At 43.8% G+C, this 18,757-nt stretch overlaps 1 protein-coding gene across 4 annotated transcripts in view; it reads left to right on the forward strand.

Annotated features, from left to right (window-relative positions):
* Positions 1-18,757, forward strand: part of PLXNC1 (plexin C1) — a 142,089-nt gene that overhangs the window by 84,201 nt on the left and 39,131 nt on the right. For all 4 annotated transcript variants that reach the window (XM_070599495.1, XM_070599496.1, XM_070599497.1 and 1 more), the window contains 9 exons: positions 294-363; positions 3,862-4,065; positions 4,182-4,367; positions 6,906-7,008; positions 9,838-9,936; positions 10,240-10,343; positions 13,896-13,934; positions 14,174-14,298; positions 15,585-15,783. In XM_070599495.1, the coding sequence (XP_070455596.1) occupies positions 294-363; positions 3,862-4,065; positions 4,182-4,367; positions 6,906-7,008; positions 9,838-9,936; positions 10,240-10,343; positions 13,896-13,934; positions 14,174-14,298; positions 15,585-15,783 (1,129 nt within the window). The remainder of the gene's footprint in view (positions 1-293; positions 364-3,861; positions 4,066-4,181; positions 4,368-6,905; positions 7,009-9,837; positions 9,937-10,239; positions 10,344-13,895; positions 13,935-14,173; positions 14,299-15,584; positions 15,784-18,757) is intronic.

An 18,757-nucleotide genomic window follows, 5' to 3' on the forward strand; every position in this document is an offset into this window, starting at 1 on the left:
GGCAACGTGACACAACAAAACTCAAAATTCCGTAAAAGAATTTGAGCATTTTCCTAGAAGTAAAACAGGATCTGGCTTGAATTTTTATATTTATATATCTTAAAAACTATGAATTTGTGGACAGTATCCTTAAAAGACTTCTAAAATGGTCCAGTATTTGAAATTAAAATTCACTAATTTGCTCTCAAACATAATTGAGTTCAATATTAAATGTGAGTAAATTGATAACTTTGTTCATACAAAATACCTGCGTGTTTACCATGAAACTCCTATTGTTGCTTTTTTCCTTTCAGTGGTGGTCAAAATATAACCATCATGGGCAGAAATTTTGATGTAATTGACAAGTTAATCATTTCACATGAGGTAAGAGGAAACATAAATGTAAGTCTTTAGCTGCTTTGTAATAATATTCTCAAGGATGATTTTGTTCTCATCACACTAAAATATCTTGGGGGATTGGTTTTATTTCTAGGCCTTTGATAGTATAAACTTTTGCATGTTGCATGATATATACCATCTGTGCCAGTGTGGGAATATTAAGACCTTATACTTGTAGTTGAGTGTTTCAGGTTTTGGCCCAGAGGAAAGAGAGATGAGCTTGGTATGACAAGACCTGGCGTCTCCTCCATGTGTGATTTGTGGCAAGTCACTTTAAGGAGACAATGTTTATGAGTATGTGTGAACATGCCTCGTGAGTGGCTGAGGATGATGGAAAGAAAGAACCACATTTCTGTGCAGTGTAGGTGGTAGTGTTCTCTCTGCAGAGAGAGAGCTGTGGTTCAGAGGTTAAGTGACCCACTAACGTCCCAGAAATCTTGTCATATGCTGCTTCTTCTCTTGCCATGTCTCTTTGACCCAATTTGGTCCCTTCCTTCTGACTTTGCCTCCTCTTGCCTTTCGTCTCCTCACTCAGGGGTCTGGTCCCCACCCCTCACCCAGTTCTTACACCAACACAAGTCACCCATGGGCCTTGTCACTCTCTCAGGAGCCTCCAGATTGAAGCTTCTGACACCAGGAGGAAGAGGGGAAATGATGGCTTTCAGACATGGATTGGGGCCTCTGAGTACACTTCTAAACTCTTCCTGAATGTTCTTCCCATTCTCTCTTCCCCTTTCTCTCTTTCTTTGATGAGAGATGTGAGAGTAGCAGCTTTTCTGGGGCCCAGTCTGACCACTTCCTGCCGAAGTTGATGGGTCTGCAGGCTTCCACAGACCTGGCCTCTGCTTGGGACCAGTGTGGCTTCAGGCCTAGATACGGGAGGCCTTCCTAAGTCATCCTTACAGCCTGTAGTGCACACGGCCACCAACAGACACACTTCAAAGCTGGTTCCAAGCCTCTGATTGTATCTGGTTCCAGGCCAGATCTCCATGATGTGAACTGAACACATTCCATTGAATGGTTCGTGCAGATCAACCTCTGACCAGAGGCGTTGCCTGGATTTGAGTGGACTTGCTCTACCTCCCCACTGCTGCTCCTAAATCAAGTGGAACTTACTGAGCACCTACTGTGGGCGAATAATTTTGTCGAGTGCGAGGACAAACGATAAATGCGATAGTCATATTGCTTTCATGGTGGAAGATTGCAAATATCCACTGGGTTGAAACTTGAGAGCACAGGATGTTGTCAAGTTCTAGGTCCTCTGATTCCCTTCCAGCTCAGAAACCCCGTTAGGTCCAAGAGGGCACTGTGATGCCACATGAAAGAGGAATTAAAGATGGATGGAATGAAGAATGTCTGCGGAGTGCAGCAGGATGGGTAGGACTTGGACAGGTGGAAGCAGGGAGGCAATTTTAGATGGAGAGGCGAGGACAGGTTACTCTCAAGCCTGTGGTGGCAGTATCAGTGCGTTCTGCTCAGCTGCAATCTAGAGGCTGTGTCGGGAATGAGTAAGAGAGATGGCTGGAAAACTACACTGGGCCATAAGATAGTGTCAGACCGAAAACTTTGCCCTTAATTCTGTAGGCAGCAGGGAGCAATGCAAGATCTTTGAGCGGGGAGTGACGTGAGAATAGGCAACTTTTGTGATGATTATTTTGGCAATGGTGTGTGGGATCATTTGCAGAGTCAGTAATGGAGAAGATGCTGGGAGACCAATGAGGATGCTAATGCAAATGTTCAGGTACCTTTGAGATGTCAGCAGGTCCTCCGGACTGAGCATTCCATTGGGCTGTTGTCAGTAGGGCCGTTCTAGAGTGCTGGGGAGATGGTGGGGCTGGAGAGAATCGGATCATCTTTGCAGCATTGTCTGTCATTAAAGGGAGAATGAGAACAACACCATGGGAGCGAGAGCAGAAAGGAAGAAGAGAAGAGCGCCTAGGATGGAATCTAGCAGAGTAGCTTCATTTTAAGGACTGAAAGAGAATAAGATGGCCTGGGAAGGTGACCAAGCAGCTGCTCAGAACCTAGAGAAAAAGAGCATTTCAGACAATGGGAGCTGGTCACTAGTATGGAAATTTAGAGAGTTGAGGATAATGAGGTTAGGGCAACCCCATCAGCGGTAATCTTTTTAGAAGGCATCTTCAGTAAAATCCAGCCTAATGGGGTTACAGCTGCTGAGCTGGTGCAAGCAGTGGGTTTCGTGGTTTTCGTCTTATCACCAGAAATGTGAATGAGAGACTCAGGGCTGTAGTTTGGAAAGGAGTTAAGAGGGAGGAAGGTTTTTTTTGGTGTGTTTTTTTTTTTTTTTAGGAAGATTATCCCTGAGTTAACATCTGCTGCCCATCCTCCTCTTTTTTGCTGAGGAAGACTGGCCCTGAGCTAATGTCTGTGCCCATCTTCCTCTACTTGATATGTGGGACACCTACCACAGCATGGCGTGCCAAGCTGTGCATAGATCCGCAGCCGGGATCTGAACTGGCGAACCCTGGGCCACTGAAGCGGAACATGTGAACTTAACCACTGCACCACCAAGCCAGGCCAGGAAGGAAGGTTTTAATGCCCAGATCTCAGCACTTTGCATCAGATTTCCTAGCTACTGCCTTTTCCTACCCTAATATCCAGTATAAGAGAGCAAAATAAAAAGGAGGAAAACTTCTCCACCTGACAAACTTGTTTTCACGAGTTTCAGTTGCTCTTTTTTAAAAACATTTGTCACCTCCCCTTTTCCACCAGCTTTCTCTGCCTGTCTCTCTGCACCTGAAAATGACAGTATTTATGCTTGTTTGTCCGTTTTTAATAAACCTGTAAAGTGGGCCCCACTTTCTGCCTCGTTTCCAGTCTTCATGGTCTTCACTCATGGGGGACACATGGTCCCTTTTACTTTGATTGCTCCCATTTTCTGTTAGGCCTGCAAAGCCTTCTCCTCTTTGTGGTTAGTGATTTCTGCAGAGCGCTGCAGGAGGTTCCCCAGCAGAGAGTGATGCAGCCAGCAGCACGCAGGCCCGCAGCCGGCCTGGCTGAGAGATGTTTCCTCCTTTCCCGTGGCTTCCTGGGACTCAGTCTTGATGGTTTGAAGGACACACAGGCCCATTGGTGCAAAGTCTTCCCCTTTCTCTAGACTCCTTTCTGCGTCCTTTTTTTCCAATTGCATAACCTTTTGACTGCTTTCATTATTGCTAAAAATATTAATAATAATATTAGCATTCATTGATTGCTTACTGCGTGCCAGGTGCTGTCCTAAGCATTTTTGCATGTATAATCCCATTTAATGTAGCGCTTATTTATTTTAACGAGCCCTCATCTCGTTCAATTTGATTTAGGGTTAATTCAACCCTGTAAGGGTAGCATGTATTGCTGGCCCCATTTTACAGCTGAGAAAACAGAAGCACAGAGAAGTTCACTTGCCCAGGTCACTTAGCTCTTAAATCTCTGAGCTGGGATTCATTAATGAAGTTGTCACAATGCTCTTTTCTTCTCCCTCAGGTCCCTGAATATTGCATGGCGACTTACTGCACGTTTTTAGCCCCCAATTTAAAGAATTCCAAAGTGCATCCGAATGTCACTGTGAAGCTGAGGGTTCAGGACACTTACCTGGACTGTGGCAGCTTGCGCTATCTCGAGGACCCCAGATTTGCAGGGTATCGGGTTGAACCTGAGGGGGACACAGAATTGGAAGTAAGAATTCAAGTACGTCTCTCTCTTTTCGTGTGAGCCGGGCCCCCGCCCCAGCTGGAAAGGTGTGCTCATGTTTGTGAGTTTCTGCATGTGCCCTGATTTCTTCATCTTCTCTTTGTTCTTCACAGAAAGAAAATGATAACTTCAACATTTCCAAGAAAGATATTGAAATTACTCTCTTCCGTGGGAAAAATCCACCATTAAATTGCAGTTTTGAAAATATTACTAGAAATCAAGATCTTACCACCATCCTCTGCAAAATTAAAGGCATCACGGCTGCAAGCAGCATTGCCAGCTCCTCCGAGAAAGTTCGCGTGAGTCACCCATCTATTATTTTTACCTTATTTCGGTAATTCCTTGGCCAAACCAGAAACCAGAATGTACTCTCTCGGGAATCTTTAGATCTTCACTTTAAATAGAAGATAAACAAAGCTGGCATTGCAAGCCCAAGCATAATTCCTCCAAAATAGCCAGCAGCATCCATCCATGTGCCTATTCGAATGTCAAAGCGTTGAACACCCCATTGTCTATAATACTAATGAGCTTGATAGCTCTTGTTCTAGCCGTACATTTAGACTGTGGCATCTGCGAGCTGAATCTCTAGACCCATTGACGAATGAGCTGTCACTCTTTTCCCAAATGCAGAGGTGACATGTCTTAGCAGAAACCACAAATGGAGGCCTCTTGAGCACACTCAGGGCAGCATTCGAGTCTAGTGGAGACCAGAAGATCTGGGGGTCCTGGGCTCCTCTTCCACTGTGAAGTCACACTCACTGCGATTAATCTCTTCCCAGACATGTTTGAGGGTCCCCTCGCTGGTCTATTTATGTCCCACAGTAAAGATGTGAGACCACTGGGAAAGGAAACATTTTAGAAGTCTCGCTTGATAGTGTTCAGGCCATAGGAGGCTCTGCACAGTCTAGACTGAAAAAAATGCTTAATGATCTAGAGTCATAAATAATTGGATAAAGGGCAAGAAAAAAGAACACCAGACTGGAAGGCAAAGCAAAAATGTGTGCTCATGTCCCACCTTCACCGGTTAGTAGCGGTGTGGCCTTAGATAAGTCACTTGGCTTTGCTGAGCCTCCCTTTGTCCACCTGTTGTGGTGTGGTAAAGAAGACAATAATAATTCTAAAATCAGTAACAACAACTAAACTCACAAGCGCTCCCACACGTGAAGTTAGTTAAGAGGCATCCATGCTAGCCTTCTACATCATTCGTGGAGTAGTTCCTGAGTGCCTACGCTGTGATGGGGACATGGCAAAGAAGAAAACAGACCCAAAAAATCTGCCTTGATGGAGATGACCTAAAGAGACAGGTAGTAAAAAAATAAAAAAAATAAAAAGTAAATTAAAAAAAAGTTACATGGTGGCAATTGTTATGGAGAAAATTGAAGCAGGGACGGGACAAGGAGCATGGGGGCGGCGTGGCAAGCTTTACGATGGTGGGCTGTGAAGACGACGTTTGAACAAGGCCCTCTAGGAGAAGAGAGAATGCGCTGTGGGCTATCTAGGGTAGAGAGTTCTAGGCAAAGGGAACCGCAGGTTGCAAAGGTCCTGAGCCGGGAGCCTGCCTGGTGCATTTGAGGAGCAAGAAGGAGGCCAGTGCACTGGAGCGGAGGGAGCAAGGAGGATGTTCTGAGGAGGTTGAGTTCACGGAGGGAGTGGGAAGAGGCAGCAGATCCTTGCCACCTTGTGGGCCATTGCGAGGCCTTGGCTTTGAGCTCTGGGAAGCCACCGGAGGGTTTTGAGCAGGAGTGCCATGAGCTGACTTACGTAAATGATACAGTGCATTTAGTCTTCGGACAACCCCACAAAGAGGCACTATCGACATCCCGTTGATTTAGATTTAGAGGGAAGTGAGGACTGGATGGTTGAGTAACTAACTCAAGCTCTTATAGCTGGTAAGGTGAGCAGGTGGCAAAGCTGAGATTTAGGACCTGGGCTCTCTGGGACTAGAATCTCTGCTCCGGCTGCCTGGCTCCAATGCCTCCACTCCACAGGGGCAGCCGGGTGTGGAAATGTGCCTTAATGCTGGTATGTACATCCGTGCAAAAATAAGATTTGATATAGCGTTTTTCCCTGTATAAGTTTTACAAAACGTGTATAACCAAAAGATACCAAAACTGGAAGAGGCCATCAGGCATCACTTAAGCAGCGTTGCCAGACTGGTTTTCACCCCAAAATGTTTCATTCAAAATAGGCCTGCTAAGGAGACAGAAGATGTAGCAGAGAGAAAAGTCGAGTTACTTCCTTAGTTGAAGGGTAAGGGGGCTTCTCATCCACAGGTTACCAACTCTTTAAACCCCCAGGGCAAAGAGGACCAAAGTTTAAAATCTCTAGGTCTAGGGGCCACCTCCGTGGCCCAGTGGTTAAGTTCGCGCATTCCGCTGCGGCGGCCCAGGGTTTGGATCCTGGGTGCGGACATGGCACTGCTCATCAGGCCACGTTGAGGCAGCGTCCCGCATCCCACAACTAGAAGGACCAGCAACTAAGATATAGAACTGTGTACAGGGGGGGTTTGGGGAGATAAAGCAGGGGGAAAGAAAGAAAAAGAGGAAGATTGGCAACAGTTGTTAGCCCAGGTGCCAATTTAAAAAAAAAAAAAAAATCTCTAGGTCTAGTTCAGCACACCTCAACTGACATATGTAGAAACTGAGGCACAGAGAATGTTCTTGATTTGTTCAAGGTCACGTAGCTAATCTGCCCCAGAGATGGGACTTGAGCTCAAATAGCCTAACTAGCTCATCACTTCTTTTTGTATCTTGGGGAAAACTATTGGGGAAAAAAACTGTGTACATAAATATGGTACCCAACTCGGTGGGGTCTAATGACACTCTTTGTCCCATCAGGTCAAACTGGGAAACTTGGAGCTCTTTGTGGAGCGGGAATCGGTTCCTTCCCCTTGGTATTTTCTGATTGTGCTTCCCGTCTTGCTAGTGATTGTCATTTTTGGTAAGTGCCCTGTTTAATTTTGTCAGAGAAATTACTCCCTGGGGCCTCACATCAGGCAGGCAGACTTTCAGCTTCCAGGGCCTGTTTGCTCCAATTAAGTATTAATGGGTGAAAACCCAGATCAAAACTTTGGGCAAGGAATGATAGGTATGCATGGAGGGCTTTCTGAACCTTTTTTAGGATGCTTCATTAATAAAAGACTGGGTTACAAAGATGGTATCTTGGTGTTTGAGAAATATCATCCACTTTGCTTACCCCATCCTTTGACTTGTGATGACAATGTCCTGTTTACGTTATTCCCTCAGAATTCTCTGGGATTTGGACTCCCAGGACTAGGTCATCTCTTCCTGCCTCCTCACCCCCACCAAACACCACCCCCACCCCCACCCCAGCCCTGCTTTTCCTGGTAGAACTATATTTTAGAAGTGTGATCTGTACCAAGCATTAAAGCGTGCCAAGGCTCATCCAAGCACAGCGATCCCGTGGTGATGGCTCACTGGCTGAATCTGGCCCATTGATGTGTTTTGTTTGGCCCACACAGTATTTTTTAAAACAACATTTTAAAATTTGCTAATTCACATTTTTAAAAAATCTCTTGAAAATTTGGAAAATATGGATTATTGGATCTCAGTTTTTCCATAGTATCAATTTGCTAGAGCTGAGTAGCAGCTGCCCCTTGAGAGAAGGCATGTGTTCACTGGGTTTTTGCCACAGTCTCCACCACTCCCTATTGTCTCCACCCAGGCCAATGGTCCTGTAGCCATTTAGTTTGTGACCTCTAGTTCTGAGCTCCTTTTCATTTTAAGCCTGTTTCCTCTTGTCTTCTTAGAAAAAAAGAATTCTTCTCCACAACTAGTGTAGCACTTCATATTCCTTGATTTCACACAGGGAATGCCTTTCTGATGTTTTCTGTTTATAGTTGCTAATGTCTCCTTCCATATACTCACTTCCTCCCACATTCACTCCTCCATCCCTGCATCCGTTTACCTTGTGTTTATTGAGCACCTGTTACACGGCTAATAACTGTGCAAGTCTCTGGAACTGGAGAAGATGAGTGAAGGCCTGGTCCTTCCTCTTGGGTGCTTCTCAATCCAGTAAGGGAAAGACGTACGTGTATGATTAACCGGCCTGAGGGAATGAATTTATTTTGCACACACCCTGTTTTGCCCTGTTGATGATCATTTCAGGTATTTTTTTATACTCTCCCCAAGTTGTCCACCCTATTATGTATCTGGGATCCAGAATTGGGCTTGATAGTTTCATAAAGTCCTGGCTGGTGCTGACTTCGAGTAAGAAGATTACTTGTAAATTCTAAATGCTGGGCTCCATTTTGAGAATCCACTGCTAGGAAGCAGCCATAGATATATCAGTCTCACCACAGAGTCACGTCCACTTTGTGACTTACTGGAAACCTCTCATCTCTTCCTGGGTTCTGTGGCTGTCCATTCCTCTCCCTTCATGTTGTTTGTAGAGACTGTTTATGCTCTTTAAGCATAAAGTGGGCTCAATTTGACATGTTGCTTTTGGCGTCATTGGTATCTGCAAAGCCCTTTAAAATTCTCCTCCCCTTCTTACCGTGTTTCCAGGAAGACAGGTGTCATCAGCAGCTCGAGTAAGTGTGCTCTTTAGTCCATCAATTGCATCGTTAGTGCAAACACTAAACACACCTGGCCTAGGCCTGCCACCTCCAAAACATCCCTGCTCCCTGGAGATTGCAGCCACGAAAAGCTCACTGCTTTATGGATGTGGCCTGCTAGCTTCCCCTGCACACAGTGAGCCAGTGTTGCCCAAAGTGCAGCCTGAGGAACCATAGTCCTAAGTCGTGCTTCTGGAAAAAGGGGTTCCATGGTCAAGTAAGTTTGGGAATCACCGCGTGCCTCACCCTTTCTTGAAGATGCACAACGCACGTTGTAGGTGAGACTGTTGATTTTGTGACGTGGTCTAGGGAAGAACTGTATTTAATTTTGTTTCCTCCAGCATCGTTTACATATACGGGTAGCAGGGTCCTATTATCATGAAATTTCTGTTAAAAGAGGAAAAACTTTCGAGAACAATAATGATTGTTGACAATTGTTGAGTATACTTTTTAAAAAATAAGTTCTAAATGCTTTCTGTGAGTTACTTGTTGTAATCCTCTCAACATCACAATGAGGTAGGTACTTTGAAAGAAAAGGTAGCCAGGCACAGAGATGCGAAGGAACTTACCCAAGGGCACACAGCTAGTAAATGGCAGAGCAGGGACGTGAACCCAAGCGCTGAACCTGTTCGGTTTACTGCCTCTACAGCACAGTTAGAAGCAAGAGGAAATGGAGAAAAAAGCAATATCCAGATACAGGGGTTCACTGTGGACCACTCATCATGTCCCTCCATTTGATCTATGCAAGTTTGGCTTATGTGGCTAACTGTGGATCTGTGGTTTCTTTCTGCATTTGCGGCTCAACTTTATTTCTGCAGGGATGTTTAGAAACATTAAAAAAAGAATGGAACAATATAAGTGACCTGTGGCTGTAGGGAAACTTGGCTTGTTTCATTATTTTTCAGCCATCTGGGATCTCTGGTTACAAGTGAAGGTTATTTGATTTAGTTTTTACTCTTAAGATGAGTAGTTTTTTGTTTTTCTGTTGCTTTTAGCATCCTCCTCTTCAGAGTGACTCCTCACTGGGGATTTTTCTTTTTATACATTTCACCTCTTAGTGCTGTTCTTTTTCTCTCTCCCTCTGTCTCTGTCTCTCTCGCTGTAAAAGAACTGTGGAGGTGGGTTTTCCGTTTTCCTTTTTGTTTTGTAAGTTAGCATGTCAATCTGATGCTGCTCCTCTGTCTCCTCAACAGCTGTGGGGGTGACCAGGCACAAATCGAAGGAGTTAAGTCGCAAACAGAGCCAACAGCTGGAGCTCCTGGAGAGCGAGCTCCGGAAAGAGATTCGTGACGGTAGGCTCCAAAATTTTATTTGTAGAAAAACAAGCCTTTTTTATTGTCATTTTTTTTTTAATACCCTTAAATGGAGGCGGCCACAGTAATGAGAGCTGTTGGATAGTAGAAGCCAACTGAACAGCAGGGTCTGGGTCTGGCTCTGGGTTTTATTTCAGCTCTTCTCTGCAGCCAACCAAGTAATTATCTATTGTTTCTTCTTTGATGAAAACCAAGGTCGTACTCCGCGTTAGACAAAACAGCAGAAGATCTTATCCATTGTTTGTTGAGTTAAAATGTTGCTCTTGGGATTCTGTTTTGCAGGCTTTGCTGAGCTGCAGATGGATAAATTGGATGTGGTTGATAGTTTTGGAACTGTTCCCTTCCTTGACTACAAACATTTTGCTCTGAGAACTTTCTTCCCTGAGGTAAAAGAGCATTGATCATCTTCCTAAGGTTGAGTCTCGAATAATAATGAAGGTGCTTGTTGCTATTGTCAACATGGGCGTCTGCTTCCGAGGCAGCTGTAGAGGATGCGCTTGGTACAAAATAATGGCTTAAGTTTGAGCAGAGCGGGCAGGAGGGGAATTATTAATTGGATTGATTAGGGTTTAAGCAGTGATGGGTCACTGGCAATTACTCTTTGTCCAGTAACAAAAACCTAGGAGGGGCAGAAGTGCAGAGTGATGATTTTTGCTTTATTTTACTACCAGTTTAGAACTGAATTGGTAGCTGGGAAGCGAGCTGGTTTATTTAAAAATCAATAAATTGTGGGCTGGCCAATTTGTTGTGTTTATCTGCATGACTTACATTGCAGCTACTAGATTATTCACTATTACTTCTCAATTGGAAATGAAAAGAACTGTTGGCCGAGAGGGAGGAGAGTAGACATATGTAGAATTTGAGTTGATAACAGCCATTTTTAGCGATGTAGAGCTTTCATGGTTCTCTTCAGCAGTTGTTCTGTAGCCGATCCGTTTATGTCATCCTCATTTGGTAGAAATAGCTGCAAGAAGTGATTAATTAATTTGTTCTAGGACACCAAGTCTAGTCTACTTAACCCTTTGGGTTTTCGGTCTCACTTCTGTTCTCACACCTCCATTTTCTCACCCGCTCACTCAGCCTTCTTCATTCACCCTCCCAAGTCTTTGGTGAGGTGTAGTCATTCCTTTATCATCACCTCCACATCCTGATACCCCAGCTCCACCATATTGCCCTTTTTATCCAGAACTGGTAACCACAGAGAGGCCCAACCTCTAGAGCACATCAACGCTAATTATTATATTTAAACTTGGACTTCTAAGCAAGGCCGGAAATCTCTCCAGGTCAAAAGAGAGCTTGTATCACCTTACCAGAAGCTTCTCAGCAACTTTTGGCCAGAAGCCTAGAGTTCAGAAACCCAGACACATGCAGTAAGCAATTTCCAGTTTCGTAATAATTCTGGAAGTGGACACCACGATATGTGATGCTGTGTCTGGAGGCTGGGACACCTCCATAAAACACCTACCATATTTTTTTTGTCCAAGCCTTAGTGTTGTAAATCAAGAAGCCTGTAAATAAGACTTCAGTTTTTTGCACTTGTATTTTTTTTTTAAACTTATCCTCCAAGAGTACCAGGCACCAAGACTTGCCATTTGCCACCTCCTCCAATTCTACATCGGGACATGGCCCGGGGAGGGGAGTTAATTCCCTGAATGAGGATGACTGTGCAAGGCCTCAGCAAAGCTTGCATCTCGAGTCCTATTTCCCAGCTATCTGAGATCCCCATTAAGAATTTAACAGCAATAAAGTAACAGTGATTTCTACCGTCCACATGAGTACTGTGTGGGCTTTTACAGTTAATGATTGCCCTTGAGTGCTAAAGAAAGTATTCTGTGGCCTGAAAAAGAAATTTTCCCATCTTCTAAATTCAGTCATCAGGGACAAGGTAGAGTGATGAACACAAAGGAACACTGTTGCAAGTTGAGCATTTAAAAGAAAAAATCCCAAGAGTTGAAAGAAGCCAAACTGACTTAACACAGGTTTATGTAGGATCTTGAAGGCAGCTTGGAAAGCCATAAACAGAGAAGTCAGAAGGAGTCGTTAAAGGAGAAGACCCAGGACAAACAAGCATAAATTTATCAGAATCCTGTCAAGAAGATCTAAGTTCAAATTGAATTTATAATAATTAAGCAAAGATAGAACAAGGGAACGTATTAGGACAATGCCAGTAGAAATGCATTCTAGGCTTCAAATAAGTCCTTGTGTTACTTAGGCCCTTTGCTGATGATCAGGGGCCATATTTCCCAGGCCTGGAGGTTGGGCTATGGACGGAGAACTTGGGTGGTTGACACCTACCAGACAACAAACAGTAGGCAAGGCCCAGAGGAGATTCTAGGTTTGCTTGGGCCAAGGCGCTCCCAGTGCTGGTTCTTTGCCTTGCTGTTTGGTTTTGACTTTTAAAGCCTTGCTTTTCATTACCGTGATTGCTTCGTTTTGCTGAATCTAGGAGAAGAAATAAGGGTAACAGAGCATCTAACCTTCTAGAAGAGGGAAATTTGAGTGAAACAGGGAGCTGGGTTGCATTTCCCTATTTAAGGTCAAGAATCGCTCTGTTTAAACTGCCCGTCTACGGAAAGTTGATTCAGCAGACGTTAGGAACTAGAAAATGTAAACCTAGGGGTGATTTTTGTGTTTATTAGTAGGACAGAGTATGACCAAAATAGTTTGAGGCCTTCTGCTTGGTCTAACAAATCAAGAACTATAAAGCAAAAATTCTCTGCAGAAGAAATTTCTTTTAATAACATATAAAAATAGCCTAAAGTTTCAATTATTACCAAAAGAGAGAGAAAAACCTGAATGTTGGAGTTTATATCTTCATTCTGTTGACTCATTTAAACTGGTCCTCAGCATGCTTTTAAAAATGTAATCATTTAATTCCAATAAGATTTATGATGCTTTTGAAAAGAAAACTCAACTTTAAAAGTTTATATTTAAGAGCTACATAGGCATAGCACATAAAAATATTTTTAGAAACCAGCAGGACAACAGCATTGTGGTCTAGTTTGCCATAAATTAGTGATAAAAACTATAATAACAGGGGCTGGCCCCGTGGCCGAGTGGTTAAGTTCGTGCGCTCCGCTGCAGGCGGTCCAGTGTTTCGTTGGTTCGAATCCTGGGCGCGGACATGGCACTGCTCATCAGACCAAGCTGAGGCAGCGTCCCACATGCCACAACTAGAAGGATCCACAACGAAGAATATACAACTATGTACTGGGGGGCTTTGGGGAGAAAGAGGAAAAAATAAAATCTTTAAAAAAAAAAAAAAAAACTATAATAACAGCTGCCCTAGAGAACTGACAGTGCGCTCGTTCGTTTTATTTTCACACCGAGCCTGTGAGGTGGGAATGTTTAGCGTCCCCATGGCCGATGAGGAAAATCAGACAGAGAGAGGTTAAATAACTTGTCGAAAGTCATGTTACCAGTATGTGATAAAACCAGAAAGGAACCCAAGTGGTGTGGCTCCAGATTCTAGCTTTTAACCGCCCCACTCCACCCCCTCATGAATAACGTCGTGTATCGAGACAGTAGATATTCCTAAGCTAAGACTTGTAAAAACTTAGCGACATAATTCAGTGTTTATCCTTAGAAGGTAATTGCCTGAGGAGTGGTCTGCACAGATGCCTCATTCTTTAACCACCACTGCTTTAGCTTTTGAGTGACTTCTTTGAAAGTGCAAGATGCCTTCATCTACCAAAACTGGGGCTGATGCAATGACAGTTATTCCTCTTAGAGGCCTTCAGAATTCATTGGTGTTTCTTGAGAGCTGAATACCTCTTTATTATGTATTAGAGAAGACACAATGAGTGTAAACCCAGGGGCTCTTCAGATTAGCAAATAGTGTCTCTACTTTATTAAAACGGACTTGGGTATTATAACAGAAATACACTATTCATTTCCTTTGGATGTTATGAATAATAAAAGTGTCTCCTTCCTCTCAGTCAGGTGGCTTCACACACATCTTCACTGAAGATATGCATGTAAGTCTATAAGTTTTCATTTTTAGCCCATCAATGCCTGCCTGTCATAGTGTTATCATCATCATCATCATCACCATCATCTCCATTATTACTTTGACTTTGTATTTTGGGTTTTTTGGGATCATGAATTCAATATGAAATAATTCATTGTCTTGGAAAAACCCATTGTGGATCTACTTTCTAACTTTAAGTTTATATATTATATTATATTATATTATATTATATACATTTTTTTTCAGAACAGAGATGCCAACGACAAGAATGAAAGTCTCACAGCTTTGGATGCCCTAATTTGTAATAAAAGTTTCCTTGTTACTGTCATCCACACCCTTGAAAAGCAGAAGAACTTTTCAGTGAAGGACAGGTATTAGTCAATTTGTTTATACTTTGAAAGTCAGTAAGTAGAGAAAACCTGAGCCCCTCATTTGATTTCCAAACCGCAGCCTGAACTGGTATCTTGAGAACATGTTTTATGCAGAGGCTGTTTGCTTGGGTGGTCACCCAGCCATGATGCCTCCATTGCAGGTCACACCACCCCGACAAAAATTCTATTTTGAAGACACACACATATACAACCACCACCCCTAAAAAACACCCTGAAAAACCCCAACACCAAGAAGAAGCCTGAGTCTTGAATCAAAAAAGCAGAAGTGCTATTTTCTATTTTTAAAAACACCCTGAAAATTCGGGAAAGATATTCACTGCTTGTTACCACTCTAGTTTGAAGTTTAAGTGCTGAAAACACGTAAAATGTCCTCAGGTTAACATTGGTGTGTGGTTTTTATGGATCGAGGACAAAGGTGATTGGAAGCTAGACATTCAAAACAAAAGTGCCCGCAGGACAGCACCCCACTGTCTCCTGAACTTCCACGGAAACTACCGTCAGCATCGAGCCCAGCCACGCCTGGCGGTTAACCCCGTTGACCAAGCTCTTTTTTTTTCGTGCTTCTTTGTTATGTATATCTTCTTCTTTTTTTCTTTCAGTTTTATAAAGATATAGTTGACATACAGCACTGTATAAGCTTAAGATGTACAGCATGATGACTGGAGTTTCATATATATTGCAAAATGATTACCAAAATAAGTTTAGTTAACATCCATCATCTCCTATAGATACAGAAACAGAAAAAAGAAAAAGAAATTTTTTGTGATGAGAACTTTTAGGATCTACTCTCTTAGCAACTTTTCAATACAGCATACAGACAGTGTTAACTGTGATCATCATGTTGTACATTACATCCTCAGTACTTATTTATCTTATAACTGGAAGTTTGTGCCTTTTGATCACTTTCCTCCAATTTCCCCTCGTCTCCTCCAACTCCACCCACCCACCCTCCTCTCTGGTAACCACAAGTCTGATCTCTTCTATGAGTTTGGTCGTTTTTTTTTTTTTTTTAGATTCCACATTTAAGTGAGATCATACAGTATTTGTCTCTCTCTGTCTGACTTATTTCACTTAGCATAATGCCCTCAAGTTCCATCCGTGTTGTCACAAATGGCAAGATGTCCTTTTTTATGGCTGAATAGTATTCCATTATGTGAGCGTTTGTGTGTATACATATATACATACACCACAACTTCTTTATCCATTCATCTGCCGAGGTGTTTCCAGGTCTTGGCTATTGTAACCGAGGCTCCATTTTTAAACAGGTGTCTGTTTGCCTCCTTCTTAACCATTGCACTGCAAACCAAGCTGGTCTACCTGACTAGCATCCTGGAGGTGCTGACCCGGGACTTGATGGAACAGTCCAGTAACATGCAGCCTAAACTCATGCTAAGGCGCACCGAGTCCGTGGTGGAAAAACTCCTCACAAACTGGATGTCCGTCTGCCTTTCTGGTTTCCTGCGGGTAAGTGTCAACGTCCCTCAGCGGTGTCAGAGGTAAGACAATCAGTGGTTATTTTTAGCAGATGCTGATGTCTTAGCTGGGATAAGTCCTGAGCCCTCCAGGGTGTCAGCATTCGCCCTCTTTTAGTCTTTTAGTCAGGAGCAGATAGGAAAATAAAACTTGTTTTTGCTGTAACTGGCCTATACAAAGGTAATTCATTTAGAATTTCCTCAGGTAAGACTTTCCTTTTCTCTTTTTTAAAATTTTATTGTGGTAAGAACAATTAACATGAGACCTACTCTCTCAACAAATATTTAAGTGTTCAAAACAGTGTTGTTATCTATAGGCATACGCTGTACAGTAGATTTCTAGAACCTATTTATCTTGCGTAACTGAAATTTAATACCCATTGACTTTTGCACCCACCTTTACATCATTCATTAACAAACAGAGCCCAGTCAGCGCATTTAAGAAAATGTCCTGAGGGAAGGGAATATTTTAATACTGAAGACAACACGCTGTTTTGGGAGCTTCTGAGCCATCTAGGAAATAATACCCATCTACCTGCCGGTGTGCTGTAAGCTACTCAATTCCAGCCAGTCATTCCACGTTACAGCAGGTCCCCGAGGAGCCGGCCGCCCCTTGAGTTCACTCTGCTGGAGTTACTGTACGAATATGGTTGTAATCTAATTGAATCTTAAAGTCTTTTCAAATGCAAACTTTGCGCGGATTCCACTGGTTAAGAGAGTGGGCCCTGGAGCCTGCTGCTTGGTCCAAATCTAGACTTCGTTATTTACTAGAGGCCCCGAGCAGGTTTCTGGACTGTCCGAGCCTTGGTTTTATAACCTGTAGAAGTGGAAGAAGACTATTTTAGAGCTGTTTTGAAGCACAGATGAGAAAATGTATGTAATTGCTCAGCACTCAGTAAACACTCCATAAATGCTGGCCATTATTATTATGAAATATTAATGGGAAAAGAAGAGTTCTCTGTTGGACCCAGCCTTCATTCAGCCCTCTGAGGCCCCTGGTATGGAAGGTCTTATTCTTCTTTAATTTCACCAGCCATCCAGATTCCAGCAAAACTGCGTAATTGTGTATTTCCAGCTAGTTCCGAAATCTAATTAAACTTTGAATAAGACACACTGCTATGCCACAGGTTTCAACAGTGCTACTTAAGTTTAGATCCAAAAGCAGCACTTTCAATAGACTGTGCTTAGTTTCATGTTTAGTGCAATCTTACAAGAAGATGCACAACATTTTTTTTTTTTAACCAACCTCTTCCTCTCTCAAGGCAATACCCATTTATTAAGATTAATGAAATCTGCCTTCTTTTCTGTTTACTTGGTATAAATCATTATACACTTTGGAGAGGTGTTGAATGGTTATTTCTGGGGCGACTATTTTTTGCTTCCCACCATCCTAGCTTCAGCCACAACTGCTTCTAAACGGAGGCAGCAAGACCTTCTCCCAGTTCCCCAGTCTTAGTCTTAAAGGGCAGACACCTGTTCCACCACAGCGCACTGGATCAGAAGCTCGGGAGGTGGAGCCTGATAGTCCATGTTTCCCAAGCTCCTCCAGGTAATTCCATGTGCCCTACATTTGAGGACCCTGCGGTAATAGAAGGAGCACTGGACTAGGAGTCTTGGTTAGAAGCAGCAGGTTCAGGCTCTAAATTCCTCTCACCCCCAGCTAACTGTCTCTCTCTGGGCATGGCACTCTCCATCTGGGCATCCATTTTCTACCCACCCAATGAGGGGCGTGGTCATTGGTTTTAAATTCCTTTCCTGCTCTTTCTACTGGGATCCTGTGATTCTTACTCTGAGCCCTCAAGGGCTGGTTGGCACCTTGCTCTCACTGCTCTTGGGCATTAAGGGGGTGTGGCATTCAGAAAGTCTGGTCTCCAAGCCCAGATGGCCCCCTTGAGCAGAGAGGATTCTGGGTCAAGATTTTGCAGTGCTGATTCAAGAGTATCCTGAGCTTGGACTGGTCGGGGACGGCATGCTCACCAAGAGGAAGTGGCATTGAGCCAGATGGTGATACTTTTGTTTTCAGTGGAATGATTCCCTCTGGTGCAGAGGGCCCGACTTCCCTCACCAGGTGCCCAAGGGGGTGTGGATGCTGACCACCCTAGTCTTCCTGCCTTACCCCACAAACATTTGACTGGGCCCTGTGACCTCCAGGTAACTTCTCCCTGTGAGCCTCCAGCGTCTGTGGGTAAAGTCCTCAGCATAACAACGACAACAACAACTGCCATTTACTGAATGTGCCAGACATCATGCTAAGAGGTTTATTTACCTTTTCTCATTTAATCCCATGAGGGAAGTACCTTTATGATCATTTGCATATGGACGAATTGGGGCACACCGAATAGATGTGACTTTCCCCAGATGCCACAGCTAGCACGTGACAGCGCCACGGTTTGAAGGTTCTTAACCACCCCACTTACTGTTTCCCCAGTGAGGCAGATATCTTCTTATGGACTTAGGGGAAGATTTAGGGATGGCACGAGATCACAGGCTCGTAAGACCAGGGTCAGAGTCTGGTCTCATGAAGGAAAGGATGGTGAAGGGGCCAAACTTAGTTGCCATCACAGAAGGGGAAGGGCAGGGCAGTTGGGTTGGGTGGGCTCTGTCACAGGCTGGCTCCCTGGGGAGCTGTGTGTGCCCTGGTCTGATCAAATGCCGAAGCCCCCAGCAGGTATGACTAACTTAGAACTTGCGTTCAATAGTGACAAAGAAACCTCATGTCCCTGTGGTGTCCTAAGCTGGCCACACATCAGAATCCCTTGGGAAGGTGTTGACACTACAGAGTCCCAGGCCTCATCTGCAGAGATCCCAGGTCTATAGATCTAACGTGGGGCCCAGGCATCTGAATTTTTGACAAAAGCCCCAAGGGATTCTGGTGATGGTTATCCAGGGTTAGGACCACGGGTGTGGGTAACAGTGGAAGACAAGATGTTACTTATCTCGGTCTAGCTGCACTCTGGAGAATTCTG

The sequence above is a fragment of the Equus przewalskii genome, chromosome 29, assembly GCF_037783145.1.
Source record: "Equus przewalskii isolate Varuska chromosome 29, EquPr2, whole genome shotgun sequence".
Classification (NCBI taxonomy): domain Eukaryota; kingdom Metazoa; phylum Chordata; class Mammalia; order Perissodactyla; family Equidae; genus Equus; species Equus przewalskii.